The 18280-nt window shown below is 59.0% G+C and overlaps 2 protein-coding genes across 2 annotated transcripts; one reads left to right on the forward strand and one right to left on the reverse strand.

The window, feature by feature from the left end:
* Window positions 1-515: 515 nt before the first annotated feature.
* On the reverse strand, window positions 516-3061 carry LOC138101755 (serine/threonine-protein kinase pim-1-like). Its single transcript, XM_068999540.1, is given in 6 exon segments — window positions 516-622; window positions 878-1054; window positions 1669-2035; window positions 2239-2289; window positions 2865-3032; window positions 3035-3061. Coding segments are annotated over 6 exon segments (897 nt in total).
* A 7797-nt stretch (window positions 3062-10858) lies between these two features.
* Window positions 10859-16984, forward strand: LOC138101731 (maestro heat-like repeat-containing protein family member 7). The gene is made up of 16 exons (XM_068999513.1): window positions 10859-10970; window positions 11288-11355; window positions 11470-11652; window positions 11917-12069; window positions 12253-12401; window positions 12657-12804; window positions 13013-13200; window positions 13283-13420; window positions 13694-13808; window positions 13981-14118; window positions 14359-14535; window positions 15101-15256; window positions 15416-15517; window positions 15894-15996; window positions 16270-16326; window positions 16641-16984. Exons 1-16 carry the CDS (start codon window positions 10859-10861, stop codon window positions 16760-16762), a joined length of 2109 nt encoding a protein of 702 aa, XP_068855614.1. The 3' UTR covers window positions 16763-16984.
* Window positions 16985-18280: the final 1296 nt, after the last annotated feature.

Below are 18280 nucleotides of genomic sequence, written 5' to 3' on the forward strand. Positions count from 1 at the left end.
TGCCCGGCCAGGCCGTGCCATGCCCAGCTCTGGCAGCATCCCCCTGGCTCTGGACTCACCTGCACACTGGCCGTGGAGCGTGTCTTTGGAGAAGGTGCCAGAATCAAAGGCCATCATCTTCAGCTGCCACTGGCCAGCTCCAGGAAGAGGTTGTCGGCCTTGAGCTCGTCCTTGGTGGCTCCAGCAGCAGCAGCCCCACCCGCTACAGCTTCTCCAGGGGCTCCTTCTCCTTCCCTGGGTCCACACCAGGCTCTCAGAGTTCTGCCCAGGGCCCAGCCATCAATGAACCAGACAAGCAAAACCAGGGGGGATGGTGGCCACCAGTGCTTGCCAGAGCAGGCCTCCAGCTCAGCTGCAGCCCAAGAGCTGCGTGTTCCCTTCTGATGCTCCCTGCTCAGAGCTACAGGCAGGACAAAATCGTCTGCTTTTCTTTGCCACTGATTGCCAAGAGATGTGTGGGGCTGTTACCTGCCAGGCCCCTGGATCACACTGTGCCCGTGGCTCTCTGCCATCCTCTAGGGCACATGAACACCCTGCAGCCAAGGGGCACTGAAGAGCTCTTCCAAGGACGGCCTGTCCAAGGGCTGCATGGACAAGCACCTCTTAAGAACATCCTGGCACTCTGGGCACAGAAACCAGAAACCACCAGGCAGCTGCAGAAGGATCCCGCCCGCTTTGCCCCCCGTTCCCGTGCCCAGGCCATGCTGGCTGTGCCCAGAGCTGGGCCTAAACTTGCCCATGCATTCTGTGCTTTGGAGGGCAGCAGGAGAGCAGGACATGTGCCACCTGCTCAGAGCTGCCAGAGCGGGATGCTCCTGAGCCCGCTGCTGGCTCCCAGCACTGCTATTCCCCCCGTGCCACAGAGATGAGGATCCACCTGGAGAGAGCCGTCGTGGGAACAGGATCCGCCCCCAGATGATCTCCTGGCCCCTCTTGAACGGGTGCTTCCCCACCACCAGCTGGTACAGCAGGATGCCCAGGGACCAGATCGTCGCTGCCTCGCCGTGGTAGCGTTGGTGGTGGATCCACTCGGGTGGGCTGTACAACAGGGTTCCTGTGGAACACAGACCGAGTCCATCGGGGGATGCTGCTGCTCCCAGAGCCTCGCCCCAGCATCCCTGGGCACGCAGGGGCTGCACCAGTGGCACACGGGGTGACCCGCTGCCCTCTCGCCTGCACCTGTGACTTGTGTACAAACTGGTGTTGGAAAAGAGGCCACTGGTGTTGGGAAAGGGCAGCGGAAGCCCTGGGGAGGCCCAACCATGACATGCAAATGAAAAACCCACCCAGTGGTGGGGAAAACCCACTCTCCTCCCTGCCTGCAGTGCCCCAAAATACATCAATAAGCCAAGGCAAACCAGGGCAGCGGAGCAGTCCAGGCCCTTCCTCGCCTGCACACCAAACCGGCCAGTGCACGGGGTCTGACCCCCCTCTCTGCTACCCCCACGGGGGATTTTGTTGGGCTGGCTGCCCCCGCTCCAGCCCCAGCCCAGGGCAGAGTGGGTGCTGAAGGCTGCCGGCAGCGCCGGGAACTGCCCCCTCCCAGCCCCACCCAAAAGCAACTTGGCTCAAGAATTAATCCCATCCTGGCAACAATGAGGGGAAGCCCCGGTGCTACACCCAGGCTGGGCCATGAGATGCCCAGGAGCATCCCCTGGGAGGGCTCACCTGCAAACTGAGTGTAGGCTGTGTCCTGGAGGAAGGCGCCGCAGCCAAAGTCGATCAGTTTCAGCTGCCCGGTGGCCAGGTCGAGCAGGATGTTCTCGGGCTTGATGTCCCGGTGCAGGACCCCGCAGCTGGTGCAGTGCCGCACGGCCTCCAGCACCTGGCCGAACAGCCCCCGCGCCTCCTCCTCGGGCAGGAACCTCCGCTGCGCCAGCAAACCCGACAGGTCCTGGCACCGCTCCGGACGCTCCAGCACCAGCAAGAAGCTGCTGGGCAGCTCAACCCACTCCAGGAGCTGGATGACACCACGGAACCCAGTGGACACCTTGTCCAGCAGCACGATCTCCAGGGGCGCACGGGCGCCGTCGGGCTGCGGGAGGAGCACGGTGCCGTCGGTGGGGCTGAGGCCGTGCCAGGGCTCTGGGACCCCTCACCCAGCCCGGGACGCTCTGCGCCCCCCGCTCACCCCCCGCCCGCTCTCCCTCCGGGGCTCCCGGCGGCTCCCACCCCGCCGGGCCCCGGCTCCTCGCCGCCCGGCACGCCCCGCCTCTGCCGCTGGCCCCGCTCACTCACCAGCTCGCCCCAGTGCCGGACGCGGTCCCGCGGCACGCATTTGATGGCCACCTGCGAGCAAGGGGCAGCAGCGGGCTGAGCTCGCCGCCCGCCCCGCCGCGCCCCGGCCTCCTCCTCCTCCTCCGCCCTCCTCCTGCACCCTCCTTCTCCTCCTCCTCCTCCTCCTCCTCCTCCGCCCTCCTCCTCCTCCTCCTCCTCCTCCTCCTGCACCCTCCTCCTGCATCCTCCTTCTCCTTCTCCTTCTCCTTCTCCTTCTCCTTCTCCTTCTCCTTCTCCTTCTCCTTCTCCTTCTCCTTCTCCTTCTCCTCCTCCTTCTCCTCCTCCTCCTCCGCCCTCCGCCCTCCTCCTGCACCCTCCTCCTCCTCCTCGTCCTCCTCCTCCGCCCTCCTCCTGCACCCTCCTCCTCCTCCTCCTCCTCCTCCGCCCTCCTCCTCCTCCTCCTCCTCCTCCTGCACCCTCCTCCTGCATCCTCGTTCTGCATCCTCCTTCTCCTTCTCCTTCTCCTTCTCCTTCTCCTTCTCCTTCTCCTTCTCCTTCTCCTTCTCCTTCTCCTTCTCCTTCTCCTTCTCCTCCTCCTCCTCCTCCTCCTCCTCCTCCTCCTCCTCCCCGCCGGCCCCGCCACTCACCGGGGCGCCGTCCGCGAGCCGCGTGCCCGAGAAGACGCTGCCGAAGCTGCCGCTGCCCAGCAGCGAACCCAGCCGGTACCGCTCCTGCAGGGCCTCCTGCGCCTTCCCTGCGGGCGACACGCGGCCGTCAGCGCTCGGCCCGGGGCCAGACACGGCCCCCGACCGCCCCCCGACCGCCCCGGCCCGGGCATCCCCATCCGAACGGGACACCGGCGGCTCGGGGCCGGCGGCCGCGCTGCCGAGCGGCGGAGCTCGGGCCGGGGAAGCCGCAGCGGAGGCGGCGGGAGCGGCCGCGCCCCGGGTGTCCTCCGCGGGCCCCGGGAGGAGCCGGGCCCGGAGCCGAGGCCGGAGCCGGGGCCGGAGCCGGAGCCCGCGTCGGGGCCGGGGCCGGGCTCGGCACAGGCGGAGCCAAAGGGTGGCGATGCCGCCCCAGCCCCGGGCACCGATGCCCGCCCGGCAGCGCCACAGCCAGGACGGCGAGAGCCGGGCGGAGGCGAGACCGCGGCGGGACGCCCGGGGCCGGGGAGGGGGCGGCCCCGCCCGGGGCCGGGGGCGGGCCTGGGGCATGGCCCGGCCCGGCAGGGGGAGGGGGAGAGACCGGGAGAGGAGGGGGACACCGGGAAAGGGACACCGAGAGACGAGGGGGACACCGGGAAGGGGAGGCGGGGGGAAGGTGCGGAACACAGGGAGAGGGAGAGGAGGAGCAAGAGCAAGAAGCGGAGAGAGTCTGTAGAGTCGCTTGTGCTGCCGCTGCTGCCGCTGCTGCCGCTGCTGCCGCTGCTGCCGCTGCTGCCGCTGCTGCCGCTGCAACTGAAGCGCCGGGGCCGTTTGTCCGCGTGTCCAAATGTCCGCGTGTCCGCGTGTCCGAGTGTCCGCGTGTCCGAGTGTCCGTTCCCCGCTCGCCCCACGCTCCCCACGGCCGAGCCCCGCTCGCCCCGGGGGCAGCCCCTGAGTCTGTGCAAACACGGCAACTTTGCCGTGTCCAGCCCGGATCCAGAGTCCTGGCTCCTGCACGGTGGCAGAGGAATCCCCTCGGCTGCTGCTGTGCCTTGGCCCTGCTGAGGGTCAGACACTGCCGGGCCACATTCCCTGCCTGTAGAATTCGTGCCCCACCCAAGCTCTGCACTTTTGTCTCCAGCATTGCTTTCCAATAAAAACAGGGGAAGGCAAACTGTGTGCAGCTCACGGTATTTCAGAGTGTCTAAAACTCGCTAAGGCACAGATCTTAGAGGTGAGATCCATTTGGAATTCATGGCATGGAGAAGCAGTGCAACATGGAAAAGGGGAGCACAGAAATAGAGAGGGAAACACCTTGGATTGTTTCTTTCCATTTTCATTTCACTTCTGGAAAGCTGTTTCAGTTTTCTGGGAATCTTCTCCACAGTCCTGTCTGCTCTTTTCAAGAACCTTTCCTGGGGAACGAGGTGCAGCTCCTGTCACAAGATGTGCCCCCAACTGCAGCTTCTCTTGGCTTCCCACACTGTGAGTGCAGCACGACTGCTGCAGCAAAGCAGGACAAATGCTGGGACAACTTTACAAGTTGTCCTTTCTTTTCCCTGTGGGCTGGGCACTTGTGCCATCGGTGAGGTTTTCATTGTGGCTGTTGTAACCTAAGAAACCAGGAGGTGGAACCAGCAATTGTTAGGGACTGCAAGCCAGGGGCATCACTTTGCCTTTACGTGGCAGGGACGACACTACGCACTCAGCACATTGCCCCAGGCATGTGTGCACGGCCCAACAATTTGTCATCGAACAGCGGTGAGCACTTGGATGAAATCAAACTGACTCCTCATACGCAACTCATTCATTATAGAGATGACATCTTGGGCCAGGGCAGCAATGAGGAGGAAGTGCAACAAGTCCTTGAATTAGTTGTGGATCATAGGAAACAGAAAGACTGGGAAATTAACCCTACCAAAATTCAAGTGAAATTTTTGGGAATTCAGTGGCAATGTGAGCATCAGGAAATCTTCCCCAAAGCCCAGCAGAAAATGTTAGAGTTTGCCGTGCCACAAAATAAAAAGGAGGCACCAAGATTTATTGGATTATTCGTCTTTTGGAGACAACATATTCTGCATCTGAGACAAATCTCAACCCCTCTGCATAAAGTAACCAGGGGAAATAGGGAATTGGAATGGGGGAGTGAGCAGCAGGCTGCCTTTGAATTAGCCAAAGAGGCTATTAGCCAAAAAGGCCTTTAGATCTATGGCCTATGCAAAAGGGAGAAGTTGAGTTAAATGTACCTGTAAATGGGTCACATGCTGATGGGAGCCTCTGGCAGAAACAGGGAAAGAAAAAGGTTCCCCCGGGGTTTTGGGGGAGGAAGTTGCCAGAAGCAGGAAACAACTACACACCTTTTGAGAAACAGTTATTGGCAGGTTATTGGGCACTGATGGAAACAGAACAACTTACCATAGGGTATGAAGTGGCTCTTCATCCGGAAATTCCTACAGTGCAGTGGGTCAGAAGGTCCCCAAAAGCCCATTGGATTGGGCACGCTCCGGAGTGTGGTACTGTAAAGTGGAAGTGGTATATTCGGGATAGGGCCAAGGTGGGAATGGGGCGGATAGCCACTCTTCATGAGCCAGTAGCAGCTGCCCCCGGGAGGGACCAAGAGGTGAGTGCCAACTTCACAGCTGAGAGGGAATCTCCAGGGAAGTGGGAAAAGCCTTCAGATCAACTAATGCCACAGGAAAAAGAACATGCTTGGTTTACGGATGGGTCAGCTGAATATATAGGAGGGAAAAGGTTTTGGAAAGCAGTAGCTGACCATCCTCATTCAGAAAAGTTTTTAGAAATGACCGGAGAAGGGAAAAGCAGTCAATATGCTGAATTCTATGCAATTGATATGGCTTTAAAACAAGAAGATCTAGGAGAATGCCTTTCCTATACTGCTTCTTGGTCGGTAGCTAAATGGGTTCGCTCCGTGGCTACCGACATGGGTAGGCAGAGCCTGGAAAATCTACTCCAAAGAGGTCTGGGGAAAGGAACTGTGGAGTGACCTTTGGGAAATGGTACAAAGAACTGATGTGACTGTGATTCATGTTGATGCCCATAGTAACACAGACACTTTAGAGCTACTTTATAACTCTGTTGCAGGCAACCGGGCAAAGATTTCCAAGCAAGACCGGAGTTCCCTCCAAAGGCGGGTCACGAAGGCCTGGCAAAATGTGCACACCAAAAATGTGTGCACCTTGGACAAAAAGCCCCTTACAGGTGGGCTCAAGAGCGTGGCATTGCCATGTCACTCGATATGAGTAGAACTAGAATTGCTCACTGCCCCGTGTGCCAACATATGTACAAATGCCCGGTGCCAAACATTGTAAAAGGACAGCTGGGGAGAGGAAAATTGCCCGGACCAACTTGGCAAATGGATTACATTGGACCTTTACCCCAGGACCGAGGGTGTAAATATATCTGCCATAGACACATATCCTGGGTATTTGATTGCCCATCCTTGTGAGAAGGCCACTCAGCATAGCACCATCTGTACTATAGGCACAATAATTCTGTATTACGGAATGCCATTACCGAGTCAAACAGATAATGGGTCTCATTTCCAGAACAAATTCATTCAGCAGTACGCTGAGCAGAAAAACATTCAGTGGGGTTTTCACACACCATATTATCCCCAAGCTGTGGGATTATCTGAGCAAATGAATGGGCTATTGAAAGAGCAGTGGAGAAACCTGGGAGATGGACACCTGTCCTGGTGGAGAACCCATCTCACTGATGCACTGCACATCCTTAACAATAGGCCCATCAGGGACATGGACACAAAGTCAGGGGACGGCGCTCAGAGTCAAAGTATATCATGATTTGGTCAGAGAAACATGGTCTCTTGACACCTCCCTAAGTAAGGGAAGCTCCCAAAGATGGGGACATGATGAACGGCCACCTGAGAGAGTTCTACAACATTATGGACCGGCTCCATGGAGCCCTCGCCAATTGGTGCCAGGGGCCAGAGAACCTGCCTATCATCTGAATTGGATAAGAAGACTGCAAGCTGTCTCAGAGATAATAACTAACCAGAGGGCTGCCGCCCCTGACCTTATGGCCGACCAATCCACGCAAACGCGGAATGCGATTTTCCAGCATCGCGGGGTTTTAGACTACCGGCAGAAGAAGGAGGAGTTTGCAGGAAAGAAAATGAATCCAACTGTCGCTTACAAATTGATGACAATGGAAAAGTAGGAAAACAGACAACTCGGGAGATGAGAAAATTAGCCCATGTACCAACCCAGACATGGGAATGTTGGGAACCAGATATATTCTTGTGGCTGCCAGGGAGTCTGTGGCTCAAAGGGGCCCTTTCTCCTTTCCCTTTGTGCAGCTGCTACCTTCTTGTTTATTCCTTGTTTCATTCCTTGTATTGTACCACTCATCCAGCACAGAGTACAGGGAAGGCAGCTCGCAGCTACACCTCAAGATCAACCAACCCTATGTGCAACAACTGCAGAGGCCGTCTGACAGCCGTGATTCATCCTGTAAGTCAGAGGAGCGACTGATGTGCTGAGGCCTGAGCAGCAGGCCTCAGCCGGAGCTGACCTACAAGATGAACCCTGGCCAATCTGTGACTAACACCCTCAGTATTATTTAGCTAAAAACAGATGACAAAGATGCTTCTGCTAGCCATTTAACGCCAAATGGGCTGCTTTAGAAACTTTCCCATAACCGTGTACAGTTATCTGCAAGAAATGGATAATATAGGAAACTTTCCCCAGCTGACATGAATAAAGGTTTGTTTGCAGGGTGTTTGAGGGGAAACCCTCCCAGGCAAGGCCTGGGCACTGGCCAAGCTGTGGCCCCTGCTGGTTGCAAAGTGTGCCATCAGATCCAGGTGTTTCCGGACTAAAAACTCAATCAAGTTACTTGGACTTCCTGATTTGGGCCTATAAAAGCTGGAGCCATGTTAGGGGCAAATTTGGAGGCCTCACATACAGGTAGATGCACCCATAGGATTCTCCCAATTGACGGGAAGGGTTCTCCAGATCCTTGCTGCGAAACGGGGCTCCCCAACGACTGCAGATCTGGATGATGGTAAGGTATTTAGGCAGTTGGTGATGCATCTTTCTAAATCACTCTCCTTTCTCTTGGATAGTAATAATTAGGTGCATTACCTTGCTTATTTTTGCTTGTTGCTAAATCCAAGCCCCTAGTTTTACTGAATGTATCGTTTTACATTTGAGGTTCCTTAATTTCACAGTAAAATAAGAGCATTCTTTCCAGTGCTGTCTGTGTCCTTTAAATCGCCTCTGCCCCTTGGCAGAACAACAGGAGGCCCCTGAGGGGCTGGGGTGGTGGGAAGGCCCGAGGAAGTGGCTGTCAGAGGCCATAAGCAGCCTCCAGGCAGCCGCCTCGTTCCTGCCGCCCGGCTGCTCTGGCGCTTCCCCGAAGCATCTCCCAGGCCTGCGGCAGAAGCCCTCAAGGCCGGGCCTCAGCAGGAGGGTGGGGAGCACCCTGAGGTGCCGAGGCTGGGCTGGCTGGGGACAAGGAGGGCGGGGGGGCCCTGCTGGGGCACGGCCCCTGGCTGCTGCCAAGAAGGGGCGGTGGGCAGAGGCAGGGCTGGCGGCCAGCCCGGGCCCCCGCGGCTGCCCAGGCCACGGGGCTGTGACCGAGGCCCCCCTGACACAGAGCTCTGGGCCCGCACAGCTGCTGCCACCATGGGGAGGGCGGCGATGTCTCCTCGAGCAGGGCTGCCGAGTCGCTGCTGCCGAAACAGCTCTGGACGCCACAGAAACAGCACCAGAGCGTGCACAGGAACAGCAGGAGCCCCAGTGCCGGCACCAGCCCAACAAGGCATCCGCACCAGCCGGGACGCCAAACGGGGCCATACTGTGGGCACAGCTGCACGTGGCTTGGCAAAAGGCTCCAGCAGAATTGGCCACAATGGCTTCCTCTTGCCTTGCCAGCCTCACAGCGACGCTTGGCAGCTTCAGCTGCAGCCTGTGCCCCTGACTGACCAGTGGCCGTGCTTGAGGGCAGACTCGCCTTCCACAGTCAGGCGTCCCAAGGCAGCGGCATTGGTGCCATCGTGAGAGAGAGACTCTGATGGGACACAAGCCCTGCACTGCAGGTGCCATCCCTCTCCTGCATGCAGGCCCCTTAAAGACACGTACATGAGCTTCCAAATGAAATCCTGGACTTGTTTGGAACAAAGGAAGATGCAGCTGGCACTAAAGAAAAGCAGGGAGTGCTGGCAGACGTTCGGGGGCGGAGGGAAGCACTTTGCTGTGTGCAGAGGAGATGGCCCGGTTCACAAGCTCAGGCTTTGCTGCCAGAGGATCCTGCTTTGCTCTTGCTGGAGGCCATTCCCTACCAGTGCATGGCCCTCCATTGTTCCTGCATCACGACTGCTGGACCTGTGTGTCCCGAGTCCATGTGACAGCAGAAAAGGGTGGGACCTGTGTGCTTCCAGCGCCTGTCTTGGCTGCTCCTTCAGGGTGCTGGCACCATCATCAGAGACACAGAACAGCTTCTCCTCCCACAGCTATCCCTATCCTCTGCACTTCCCCAGGTGTCTCCCTTGATGTTCCCTGGGGAACCTCCCTGTTTGTGGCCGTCCATTGCCCTGCTCAGCAGGGACGCAGTTGTGTTTGGACGTGAGCTGCCACAGCCAGACACACAGCAACAGGAATGTTGAATATCAGAGGCTGGGACAATTCTTTCATTTCCAGAACGCAAGAAAGACAGAAAAGCACAAGGAAATGTCACAGTGTCTCTGTAGAATCTCTTTGCCCTGTGAAACTCAGCAGCTGATGCTGTTCTGGTGCTACTGCTAATCCCTTCCATGAAAAAATTCACTCCAGGAAGGAGCAACATCTCCTGTCGGATACCAAGTGCTGCCCCCAGTCACTCCAGGTGCTCCTGCCAACAGCCCCCTGTAGGAAGGAGCACAGACCCCAATGCACCTTGGCTTTGGCTGCCCTCTGGCAGAGAAGCCCCCGGGGGCACAGGTCTCTGGGGCAGGAGATGGGCACCAGCGCTGCCAGGGCTCGGGGGCGGCAGGTCTGCTTCGGAGGGGACTCTGCCACCCCTGCTGATTTCAGCGCTCCCCGGGCCCCAGGGGTCAGAGCAGCATTCGCACCCTGGCCCACACATTCCTTGTCTGTGTCACAGCCCCGGCTTTAGGATGGCCACCGGCCGGGACGTGTCCCAAGGAGGCCGTGCCAGCTTCTGTGGAAGACCCCGAGCCCTTCCCGCGGCGGCTGCGGCGGCAGCCGTGGGGGCTCCTGGTGCTGCCCTGAGCCCGCAGAGCAGGGGAGCGTTTGCTTATGGCTGGAGCCGATGCTAAAGTTCCTGTTGGGCTGCCTTAGACACTTGGGGCAAGGCATTCCTTCCAACCTGGGCCACTTGGGGTGGGCTGGGGGCGGCCCCAGGGCAGGTGGGGTGTGTGCAAGGGCCCTTTGTGACACGGCGCAGCACGGTCACCGTGGGATGGAACGGGACAGGATGTCCCAGGGCCCTTTGTGACACGTGCTGACATTGGGGCTGGCGGCGAAGCGGCCACGCCACAGTGCTCGGAGCACGCGACGGGACAGGACGGGACAGAGCGGTGCCGTGAGGAGCCCCCGCACAGCGCACTCGTTCCTCGCTGACCCGGAGCTTTTCCGAGGCGTTATTCCTGCAGGTAACCTCGAGGCCAGACCACAGGACTTGGTGACCTGTGGCCTTCTCGAGGCTTCTCTTTTGCAGGTGACCTCGAGGGCAGACCGTGGGACTTGGTGCCCCGGAGCTTTTCCGAGGCATCTCCCATCCCTGTGGCCGGTGCCCTCAAGGCCAGACCGTTGGCTTTGCTGACCACAATCCTTGACGAGGAGTCTCCTGTCCTTGTGGCAAGAGCCCTCTGAGACCAGAGTGCAGGACTTGCTGTCCTGTAGCCTTCCTGAGGCTTCTCTGCTGCTGGTGCCTTCAAGGCACAAGTGCAGGACTTGTTCACTCAGAGCTTTCCCCAGGCATCTCTCTTGAAGGTGCCCTCGAGGCCAGACTGTGGCATGGCGGGCAGATTCCGTGGCCTGTTCAAAGTGTTCAGGGGGAAAAAAGGCCCTGGAGCTGCCCCAGCACAACAGCCCGAAGAGCTGGAGCAGTTCCAGCCACAGCAGGATGGTGAGTGACAGAGCTGGGCCACAGGGCTGATGGCAGCAGCCAGCTTGGTGCCTCCCATCCCATCCCATCCCATCCCATCCCATCCCATCCCATCCCATCCCATCCCATCCCATCCCATCCCATCCCATCCCATCCCATCCCTGGAGAACAGGCCCATGGATAGGACGGAAGAGGGGCCAGGCCAGACCCCCTGCAGCAGCCGTGCTCCATCCCCTGGGCATCCCGGGGCTGTCCCTGCCTGGGGAGCGCAGGGCTGGGCTGCGTTCTCCGGCCTCTCCCGCAGCCCCTCAGCTCTGGCTGCGCTCCCTCTTTGCCAGATGCAGCCCTGGACCGGACACAAGAGCAGGACCGTGCCCACGGCCACTTCCGGAGAAGAACAGCGCAGGTACCTGCAGCCATCCCCACCTGGGCTGGGCCTGCTGTCGCTGCTCAGCCGAGCACCGCGCCTGGAGCACCCCTTGGAACATCCCTCTCTTCCCTGTCCTCTGTTCTCCTGCAGATGTTCCGGAAGTTCATCCGCATTCGACGTGGAAAGACCAGCACCACAGCAACTGAGGGCACAGCTGAGCCTGACTCTGGGCTGACCGAGCTCCAGGCAGAGCCTGGTGTCAGCACAGATTCACCTGAGTGCTCAGAAGACTCTGACAGTCCCATGAATGATCACACGGCGAAGACTCTCATGGCAGGGACTGAGGACATGGGAGGGACTGAGGATATGGCAGTGACAAAGGACATGGCAGGGACTGAGGACATGGGAGGGACTGAGGATATGGCAGTGACTGAGGATATGGGAGGGACTGAGGATATGGCAGTGACAAAGGACATGGCAGGGACTGAGGACATGGGAGGGACTGAGGATATGGCAGTGACAAAGGACATGGCAGGGACTGAGGACATGGGAGGGACTGAGGATATGGCAGTGACAAAGGACATGGCAGGGACTGAGGACGTGGCAGGGACTGAGGACATGGCCATCACAAACACCGACACCAGAGAGACTCAGGGCATCGCAAATCCTGACACCACGCCCACTCCCACTGGGATTCATGCTCCCGAACTGGATTTTTTTGAAGAGAGTGCTGTTTCTCCTCAGCAGCAGGTAAGCAGCCTGGGGCCAGGGCTGGACACTCCAAGGATCGTGTGCCCCCTCAAGCCACGGCTTCTGGGCCCCCTCAGCTTTTGAGACCAGAGCAGTGAGTTGAGAAGGGAAGCATTTCTTGGGGGCGGCTGGGGAAGTTGCTCCCTTGGACAGTGCTCCGAGTCTTCCCCATGCCTCCTCCAGGTGCCAGCCATGGTGAGGAACATTCACCAGAGACTCGGGTTCCATGTCACTGTGGATGCCAGGCTGCCCATTAACCTTCTGAGGCTGGCTGAAGAGCACCCCGCTGATGTGGTGCTGACCCTCCTGCGCTGTGCCCCATCGTGCGACAGGTACGGGGCCCAGCTGCCTTGAGAGCTCAGGGCTCACCAGCCCTTAGGGCCCATTGCCCTGTGCCGCCTGTCCTATGGGGTCTGCCAGACAGGCGGAGAGCTCCAGGACCCTCGGGCCCCTCTGTTTCCTGAGCCTGCTGCATGCTCCCTCCCTGCCCCTCAGGGCACCGGGGCTCTGTCACCTGGGCCCCCACAGCTGCACAGGGCATGGTACTGTGACTGAGACGCCCCTGACTCAGAGCTCTGATCCCACAGAGCTGCCACAATGATGTGGAGACTCATAGGCTTGTCAGCCAGCACACTGGAGAAGGTGCTGCCAACACTGCTCTGTGTGATGGAGGACTGGCCTCTGCACAGCATGTCCACCTCTGATGGGGACGACACACCTGTCCTTGCCCTGGCTGTGAGTTTCTGGAACTGGCCTTTGTTCACCCCCAAGCTGCCGCTCCAGCAGCTCTCCATCCTCTCCCTGCCTCAGGCGCTGGGTGAAACCTGGGCTAGGGGCAGGCTCAGGGGGGCATCAGTCCTGGTACTCCCCCTGCGTCTCCCCTCGGGCCCTGCCACATGGACAGCTCGGCACTGAGCGCTGTCTCGGGCTGCTTCTTTTGCAGGCAACTCTGGCGCTGTGGGTGATTGTCCAGGTGCCTCGGTGCCACGAGGCAATGAACCTTTACTCCTCCCGCATCTTTGTGGCTCTGCTCTCCCATGTTGTCATCACCACACAGCAGACGCCAGAGGAAGTTGATCACTTCTGGAGAGCGTGCCGGGAGGAACACGGCCTTCCCACCAACCCCAACAGGTCCCAGTCCTCCTGTCCTTCCCATGCCCTTGTGGCCAGCACCAGTGCTCCCAGTGTGACCTGGGCTTTGCTCTGCACACAGGTTTGCAGTGCAGGCCATGAAGGCTCTGCTCTGTCAACTGCGCTGTGACAATGAGGTGGTGGCTGTGGAGCGCAAGCGTGGCTGGGACACGCTGCTGTGTGCTGACACCCAGCACTATGCAGTGGGTGTGCTGGCCAGGTGAGACCCCCTTCTCCCCACTGCCCCCGGCACTTGTGCCCTGTGCCCGAGGTGCCCCACATCGTCCTTGTGGCCATGGGCCAGAGGGCCTGGTCAATGAGGGATGGCCAAGGGCACTGGAAAAGGCTGGAGAAGGGTGCTCAGGAGCAGCCACCTCCCAGAGCACCCACATCCCCTGCAGGGATGCTGGGGAAAGACCAGACCTCTGTGAGTCAGTCCTGGGAGATGTTTGCCCCTCACATCAGGGTCTTGGTGCGTTTTTTCCTCTGCCAGAGAGATGCGCCAGGTCTTGATGCCTTTGTGTTCCCGCATCACACTCCACCTGCTCAGGCTGCTCAGCAGGGAGGAGCCACGCTGGGATCTGCCCTTCCTGGCATTCCTTGTGGAGGTGAGCCTGACGGCCAGCGCTGCCTCGCTGAGCTGCCTCCCGCCTCTCTGCCCTCTCGTAGCTGCAGCTGCCTGGGACGGTGCCCACGCCCTGCGCTGCTGCCTGGGCCCAGCCCTGGGCGGTTCCGGGCTCCTGCCGGCCGGCTCCCCTGTCACTGCCCTGTGCCTTTCAGGTCCTCGAGTGCCTGGACTTGAGGGAATGCGGTGACAGTGTCCTGGAGATGATGTCCAGGTACCTGCTGAGCGAGTGCAGGCAGAGATGTCGCCTGGCACTCAGAGGCCTCGTGGTGCTCAGCAAGGATCCCGCGATGGTGAGAAGGCGGCAGCGGCTGAAGCTGCGCTGGGGAAAGCAGTCACATGGGCTTGGCTGGGCTTCAGGAGCTGAGGCAGCTGCTCCCAGCTCTCCTGCCTCCCGGCTCAGCTGCCCCAGTGCTTCGGGACAGGCCTTTGGCCTCCGGGCCCTGCGGCAGCAGGGTGGGCTTGCAGGGCCAGGGTGGTGTAGGCAGTGCAGCCGTTCATGGCTTCACAGCACAGCCTTGTGTTCCACACAGGCCAGAAGGATGGGCAGCCTGTCCCAACGGCTGGTGGAGCTGCTGGATGATGCAGACGGAGAGGTGGTCAGGATGTCCCTCTCTGTGTTCATGAATGTGCTGGAGAACAAAGACATCCTGGTATCCAGCACCACCGCCCCGAAACTGGCTGAGGCGCTCCTGCCACTCTTTGCAAATGTAAGGCTCTGTGCCCCAGCCATAGGCACTGGGTGCTGCCCAGAAATGCTGTGCCTTTTGCATTTTCAGGCTTTTGCCTAGGTGGGCCTGGAGTAGTTTGATGCCTTTTCCTGGTCTTAAAATCAAGAGTCAAACACGCTTAGAAGGGAGAAAGGGCTTTTACCTCTGTATTTATTATAAGGATCCTTAGGTGCACCACGCCCACGTGGAATGGGCCAAAATGCGCCCCGCAATGCACACACACGATAGATTGGGTATAACATTATAGATCTTACTAATTAGCATATCTATCAAAGATTCCCCAGTGAGAGGCTCAATTGAGCCCCCCTTCCCAAGGAACCTTCCCCCTCGATGGTCCTATCTTAGTTGACAAAATGTGTTCTGGAGAGGACCTTGGTGTCTGGCGTTTCTAAGATGTTTAGTCTCCTAGCTTAACAAAATAAGTCTAAGAATGTAGGCTAAAAAACACTAAGAATACAAAAAGCTATAAAAAGGTATATAAACAGGGTATGAAAGAAAAGGCAAAAAACTCATCATGGCATCAAGTTGGTTTCCTTTCCTCCAGGACAACAGCCATGTGCAGCTGCTCTCCATTCACCTCTTCTCCAAGGTGATGGAGTTGGTAGTGGAGGAGGGAAAAAAGCCCCTGAAGACGATTGTGAACCAGAGCCTTTACCCACTTTTAATCTATGGGGATGATGAGAACTGGCGTGTGGCAAAGGTAAGGTTTTGTGGGATGCTGCTGCATCCCTGCGAGGGGGCTCGGCTGCCTCCAGCCCTGGCGCCTCCCGGGCTGCAGCCTCCTCCCAGCCTTGGCACAGGGACACGAGTCCTGTGCCCTGGGCCGTGGTGCCATCTCTGGGTCTCTGCTGCTCTCCAGGCTTCTCGCGAAACACTGATTTGTGCAGCCAAGTTCCTGAAGAGGACAGATCTCGAGCAGCTGCTGAAGAAGGACCAGAGGTTGAAGTTTGCCGAGTGCCTGGTAAGGACTGCCTGGAAGCCCAAGCTGAGCCTGGAGAAGCCCCCTGCCCCTGGTGCCCAGTGTGGGGTTGGCTGCGGTGCTGCACCAGGAGCGCCAGCCTGCGCCCCACACGCCGCTCCCTTGCCTGGGCTCTTCTCCAGGCTCCTGTGGCCCCGAGCCGGCTGCCGATGGAGCCCCGGCCCCGCTGGGCCGTGGCGCGGGGCGGCACCGCGGCTCCCCGGGCAGCAGCCGGCCCTCGGCCCCCTCCAGAGCCCGGCGCCAGCGGCTGCTGGCCGGGCCTCGGGGCCGTGCGGGCAGGGGAGGCCAGGGCTGGGCGCAGAGAGCCCGGCCAAGGGCTGAGCCCGCGCCAACCCTTCCCTCCTGGCGCTCTCTGCAGCTGGCAGCGGACAGGAGCCGAGCGGCCGAGCTCCTGCACCAGGCCCTGCCGTTCGTGGGCAGCCCACAGGAGTCCCTGCGGGAGGCGGCCGCCAGGTTCATGGGTGAGCCACGAGCCCGGGGCCCCTCCCCGCCCCGCCGCAGCTCGGCCCCAGCCCCGGCTGCTGCCCCGGCAGCGGGATCCGGGCCCGGGGCCGTGCAGCCCCGCCTGCCCTCGGGGCCGCTGCCGCCCTCTCGCAGCCGTGCCCTCGGGCGTCAGGATGCGGCACGGGCCCGGGCTGAGCCCTGCCAGGGCAGGAGAGCGAGTGGCCACGGGGCTGGCAGCGCCGCTGCGAGGGAGCTGTGCTGCGGGGCCGTGACCGCCTCTGTGCTCCCAGGGACTGCCAGGGTGCTCTTGAGGGGGCAGAAGGAAGAGCTCCAGGTCCTCAGTGAGGGTGAGTGAGGGCAGCGGGCTGTCAGCAGGGGCTGGCGGGGGCGAGCTGCAATGCCTGGCTCGGGAGCTGCAATCCCTGCCCTGGCTGTGGGGGGCTTTGCTCCATGTGTGGACTCGGGGTGACGTGGGCAGAGCACAGAGAGATTTCAGGGACACGGTGGGGAGCTCCATGGCCAGCACCTTCTGGCTGATCTCCTTGGCCCCTGCTGTCTTCTGGCCATGGCAGGAGCTGGGTGAGATGGCCCTGGCAGGAAGGTCTGCTTGGATTCCCGCAGATCCAGGCTCTGACCGTGGCTCTGTTCCTGTCTCTTCCAGCCCTTCAAGCCCTGAGGAGAGATGACAGCCCTTCCCAGACAAACATCGTAGTTCAGGAAATATTCAACAAAAGAGCTGCAGAACTACGTTCATCTGCTGGCTCAGAACCAGAGTCCCTTTAAGACCTCCAGATATCCTGCAAGATGAGACCATCTGGAGACAGAGTAGAGCAGCTGGACCTCCAGGCACAGCTGATGCTGGTCACAGCTGAGCCTGTGGAAAGCTCCCATAGCTCCTGCCCTCCCTCCCTTTTGACAGCTCCATCCCTCCAGCCCTCAGACCCTGCCCATCCCCTTTTTTCCTCCCAGCTCATCCCCTTCGCTTCGCCTCCTATTAATAAACAGTTTGGCTTCTTCACTTGATCTGCATCTCTGTGGTGCTGAAGCGGCGCAAAACCTGAGCCCTGGGACACACAGGCCTCTCCTGCCGCTCTCTTCCGTGCTATTACTGCAACCCTAGGGTATATCACAATGTCCCTCAGCCGTAGGGAGGAGGAGAGAAGATCCAGCAGGCAGGAATTGTGCAGCAAGATTGATTTATTTAATTATTTTACAAACTCTTTCATAAACTTTTTTCTTCATAGTCTAATTGGACAAAGGATCAGCCACCCCTTGGGGTGATTGGCTAAAATCCTAAAGCATCCATTGTCAAAATATTTTTCTACTGTACTATAAACAAGACTTTTCAAGGCTGCAGGTGTTTGGTTGTTTACATAACTCTGCTGCCTCTTCTGTGAGAGAGAAAAGTCTCTCACGGGCTTAGAAAATAGCAAGAAAATCCTTGCTAGCAGCGTTTTTGTATCCACACCATGCCATATTTTATGCAGAGACACAGAGGAACGAGGGCAGCTCAGGCTGGAAAGGTCCCTGTCCTGAAGGTCCAGTTCCACAACACTGTGGAGTCAGAGGTCTTGCTGAGCACCCCGAAGGCCCTGGATTTTAGAACAGCCAACAGGAGTATGCTCCGGAGGCAGCTGTGAGGGATTCCGTGGCAAGCCTCCACAGAGGGCAAAGGAGCTTGGAATGCTGGAAGCTTTCAAGAGCAGCTTCCTGAAAGCACAGCAGTGCTCCATCCCTGCACGGGATCAGGGAGAGGGCAGAACCAGAGACCATCCGGGCTTAACAGTGGCCTCTGGGTGTTTGCCTACGAGCAAACGAAGCAGCAGCACAGTGGCCGAGACTCGGACGCGCGACCATCCCGGTGTCCGGAGCGCTGTCAGGCAGTGTTGGGATCCTGGGGGCGGTTCTGGTCTCCACAAGTGTGGAATTGCAGCCCCTGCTGATGCCTTGAGAGGCCACCTAAAAACAGAGGCTAGACCAGAATAAGGGAATAAAGGTAGGTATTTATTTGAAAGGCCTTCAAAGGTACATCCAGGGTAGCCAGAGGCTACTGCCAAGAGGGACCCCAAGATGGACAACAGGTCACGAGTTCTTCACAGTTTTGTAAGTTTGGTTCATTTGCATATGTGCCAGTTTGGCCAAATTTAGAAATATATCCTCTGAGAGAAGGCACAACCACCCCTCCCCTGAACCTGGTTCAGGAAAAAATAAGTTTTCCTCAAAGGAAAGTGAAGGAGATAAAAACTATTTCTTTAACGAACACACGGGAAAAGGAAAATAATGCTAAATAATACAATCTTT

Source organism: Aphelocoma coerulescens, unplaced genomic scaffold, assembly GCF_041296385.1.
Source record: "Aphelocoma coerulescens isolate FSJ_1873_10779 unplaced genomic scaffold, UR_Acoe_1.0 HiC_scaffold_46, whole genome shotgun sequence".
Taxonomy (NCBI): Eukaryota; Metazoa; Chordata; class Aves; order Passeriformes; family Corvidae; genus Aphelocoma; species Aphelocoma coerulescens.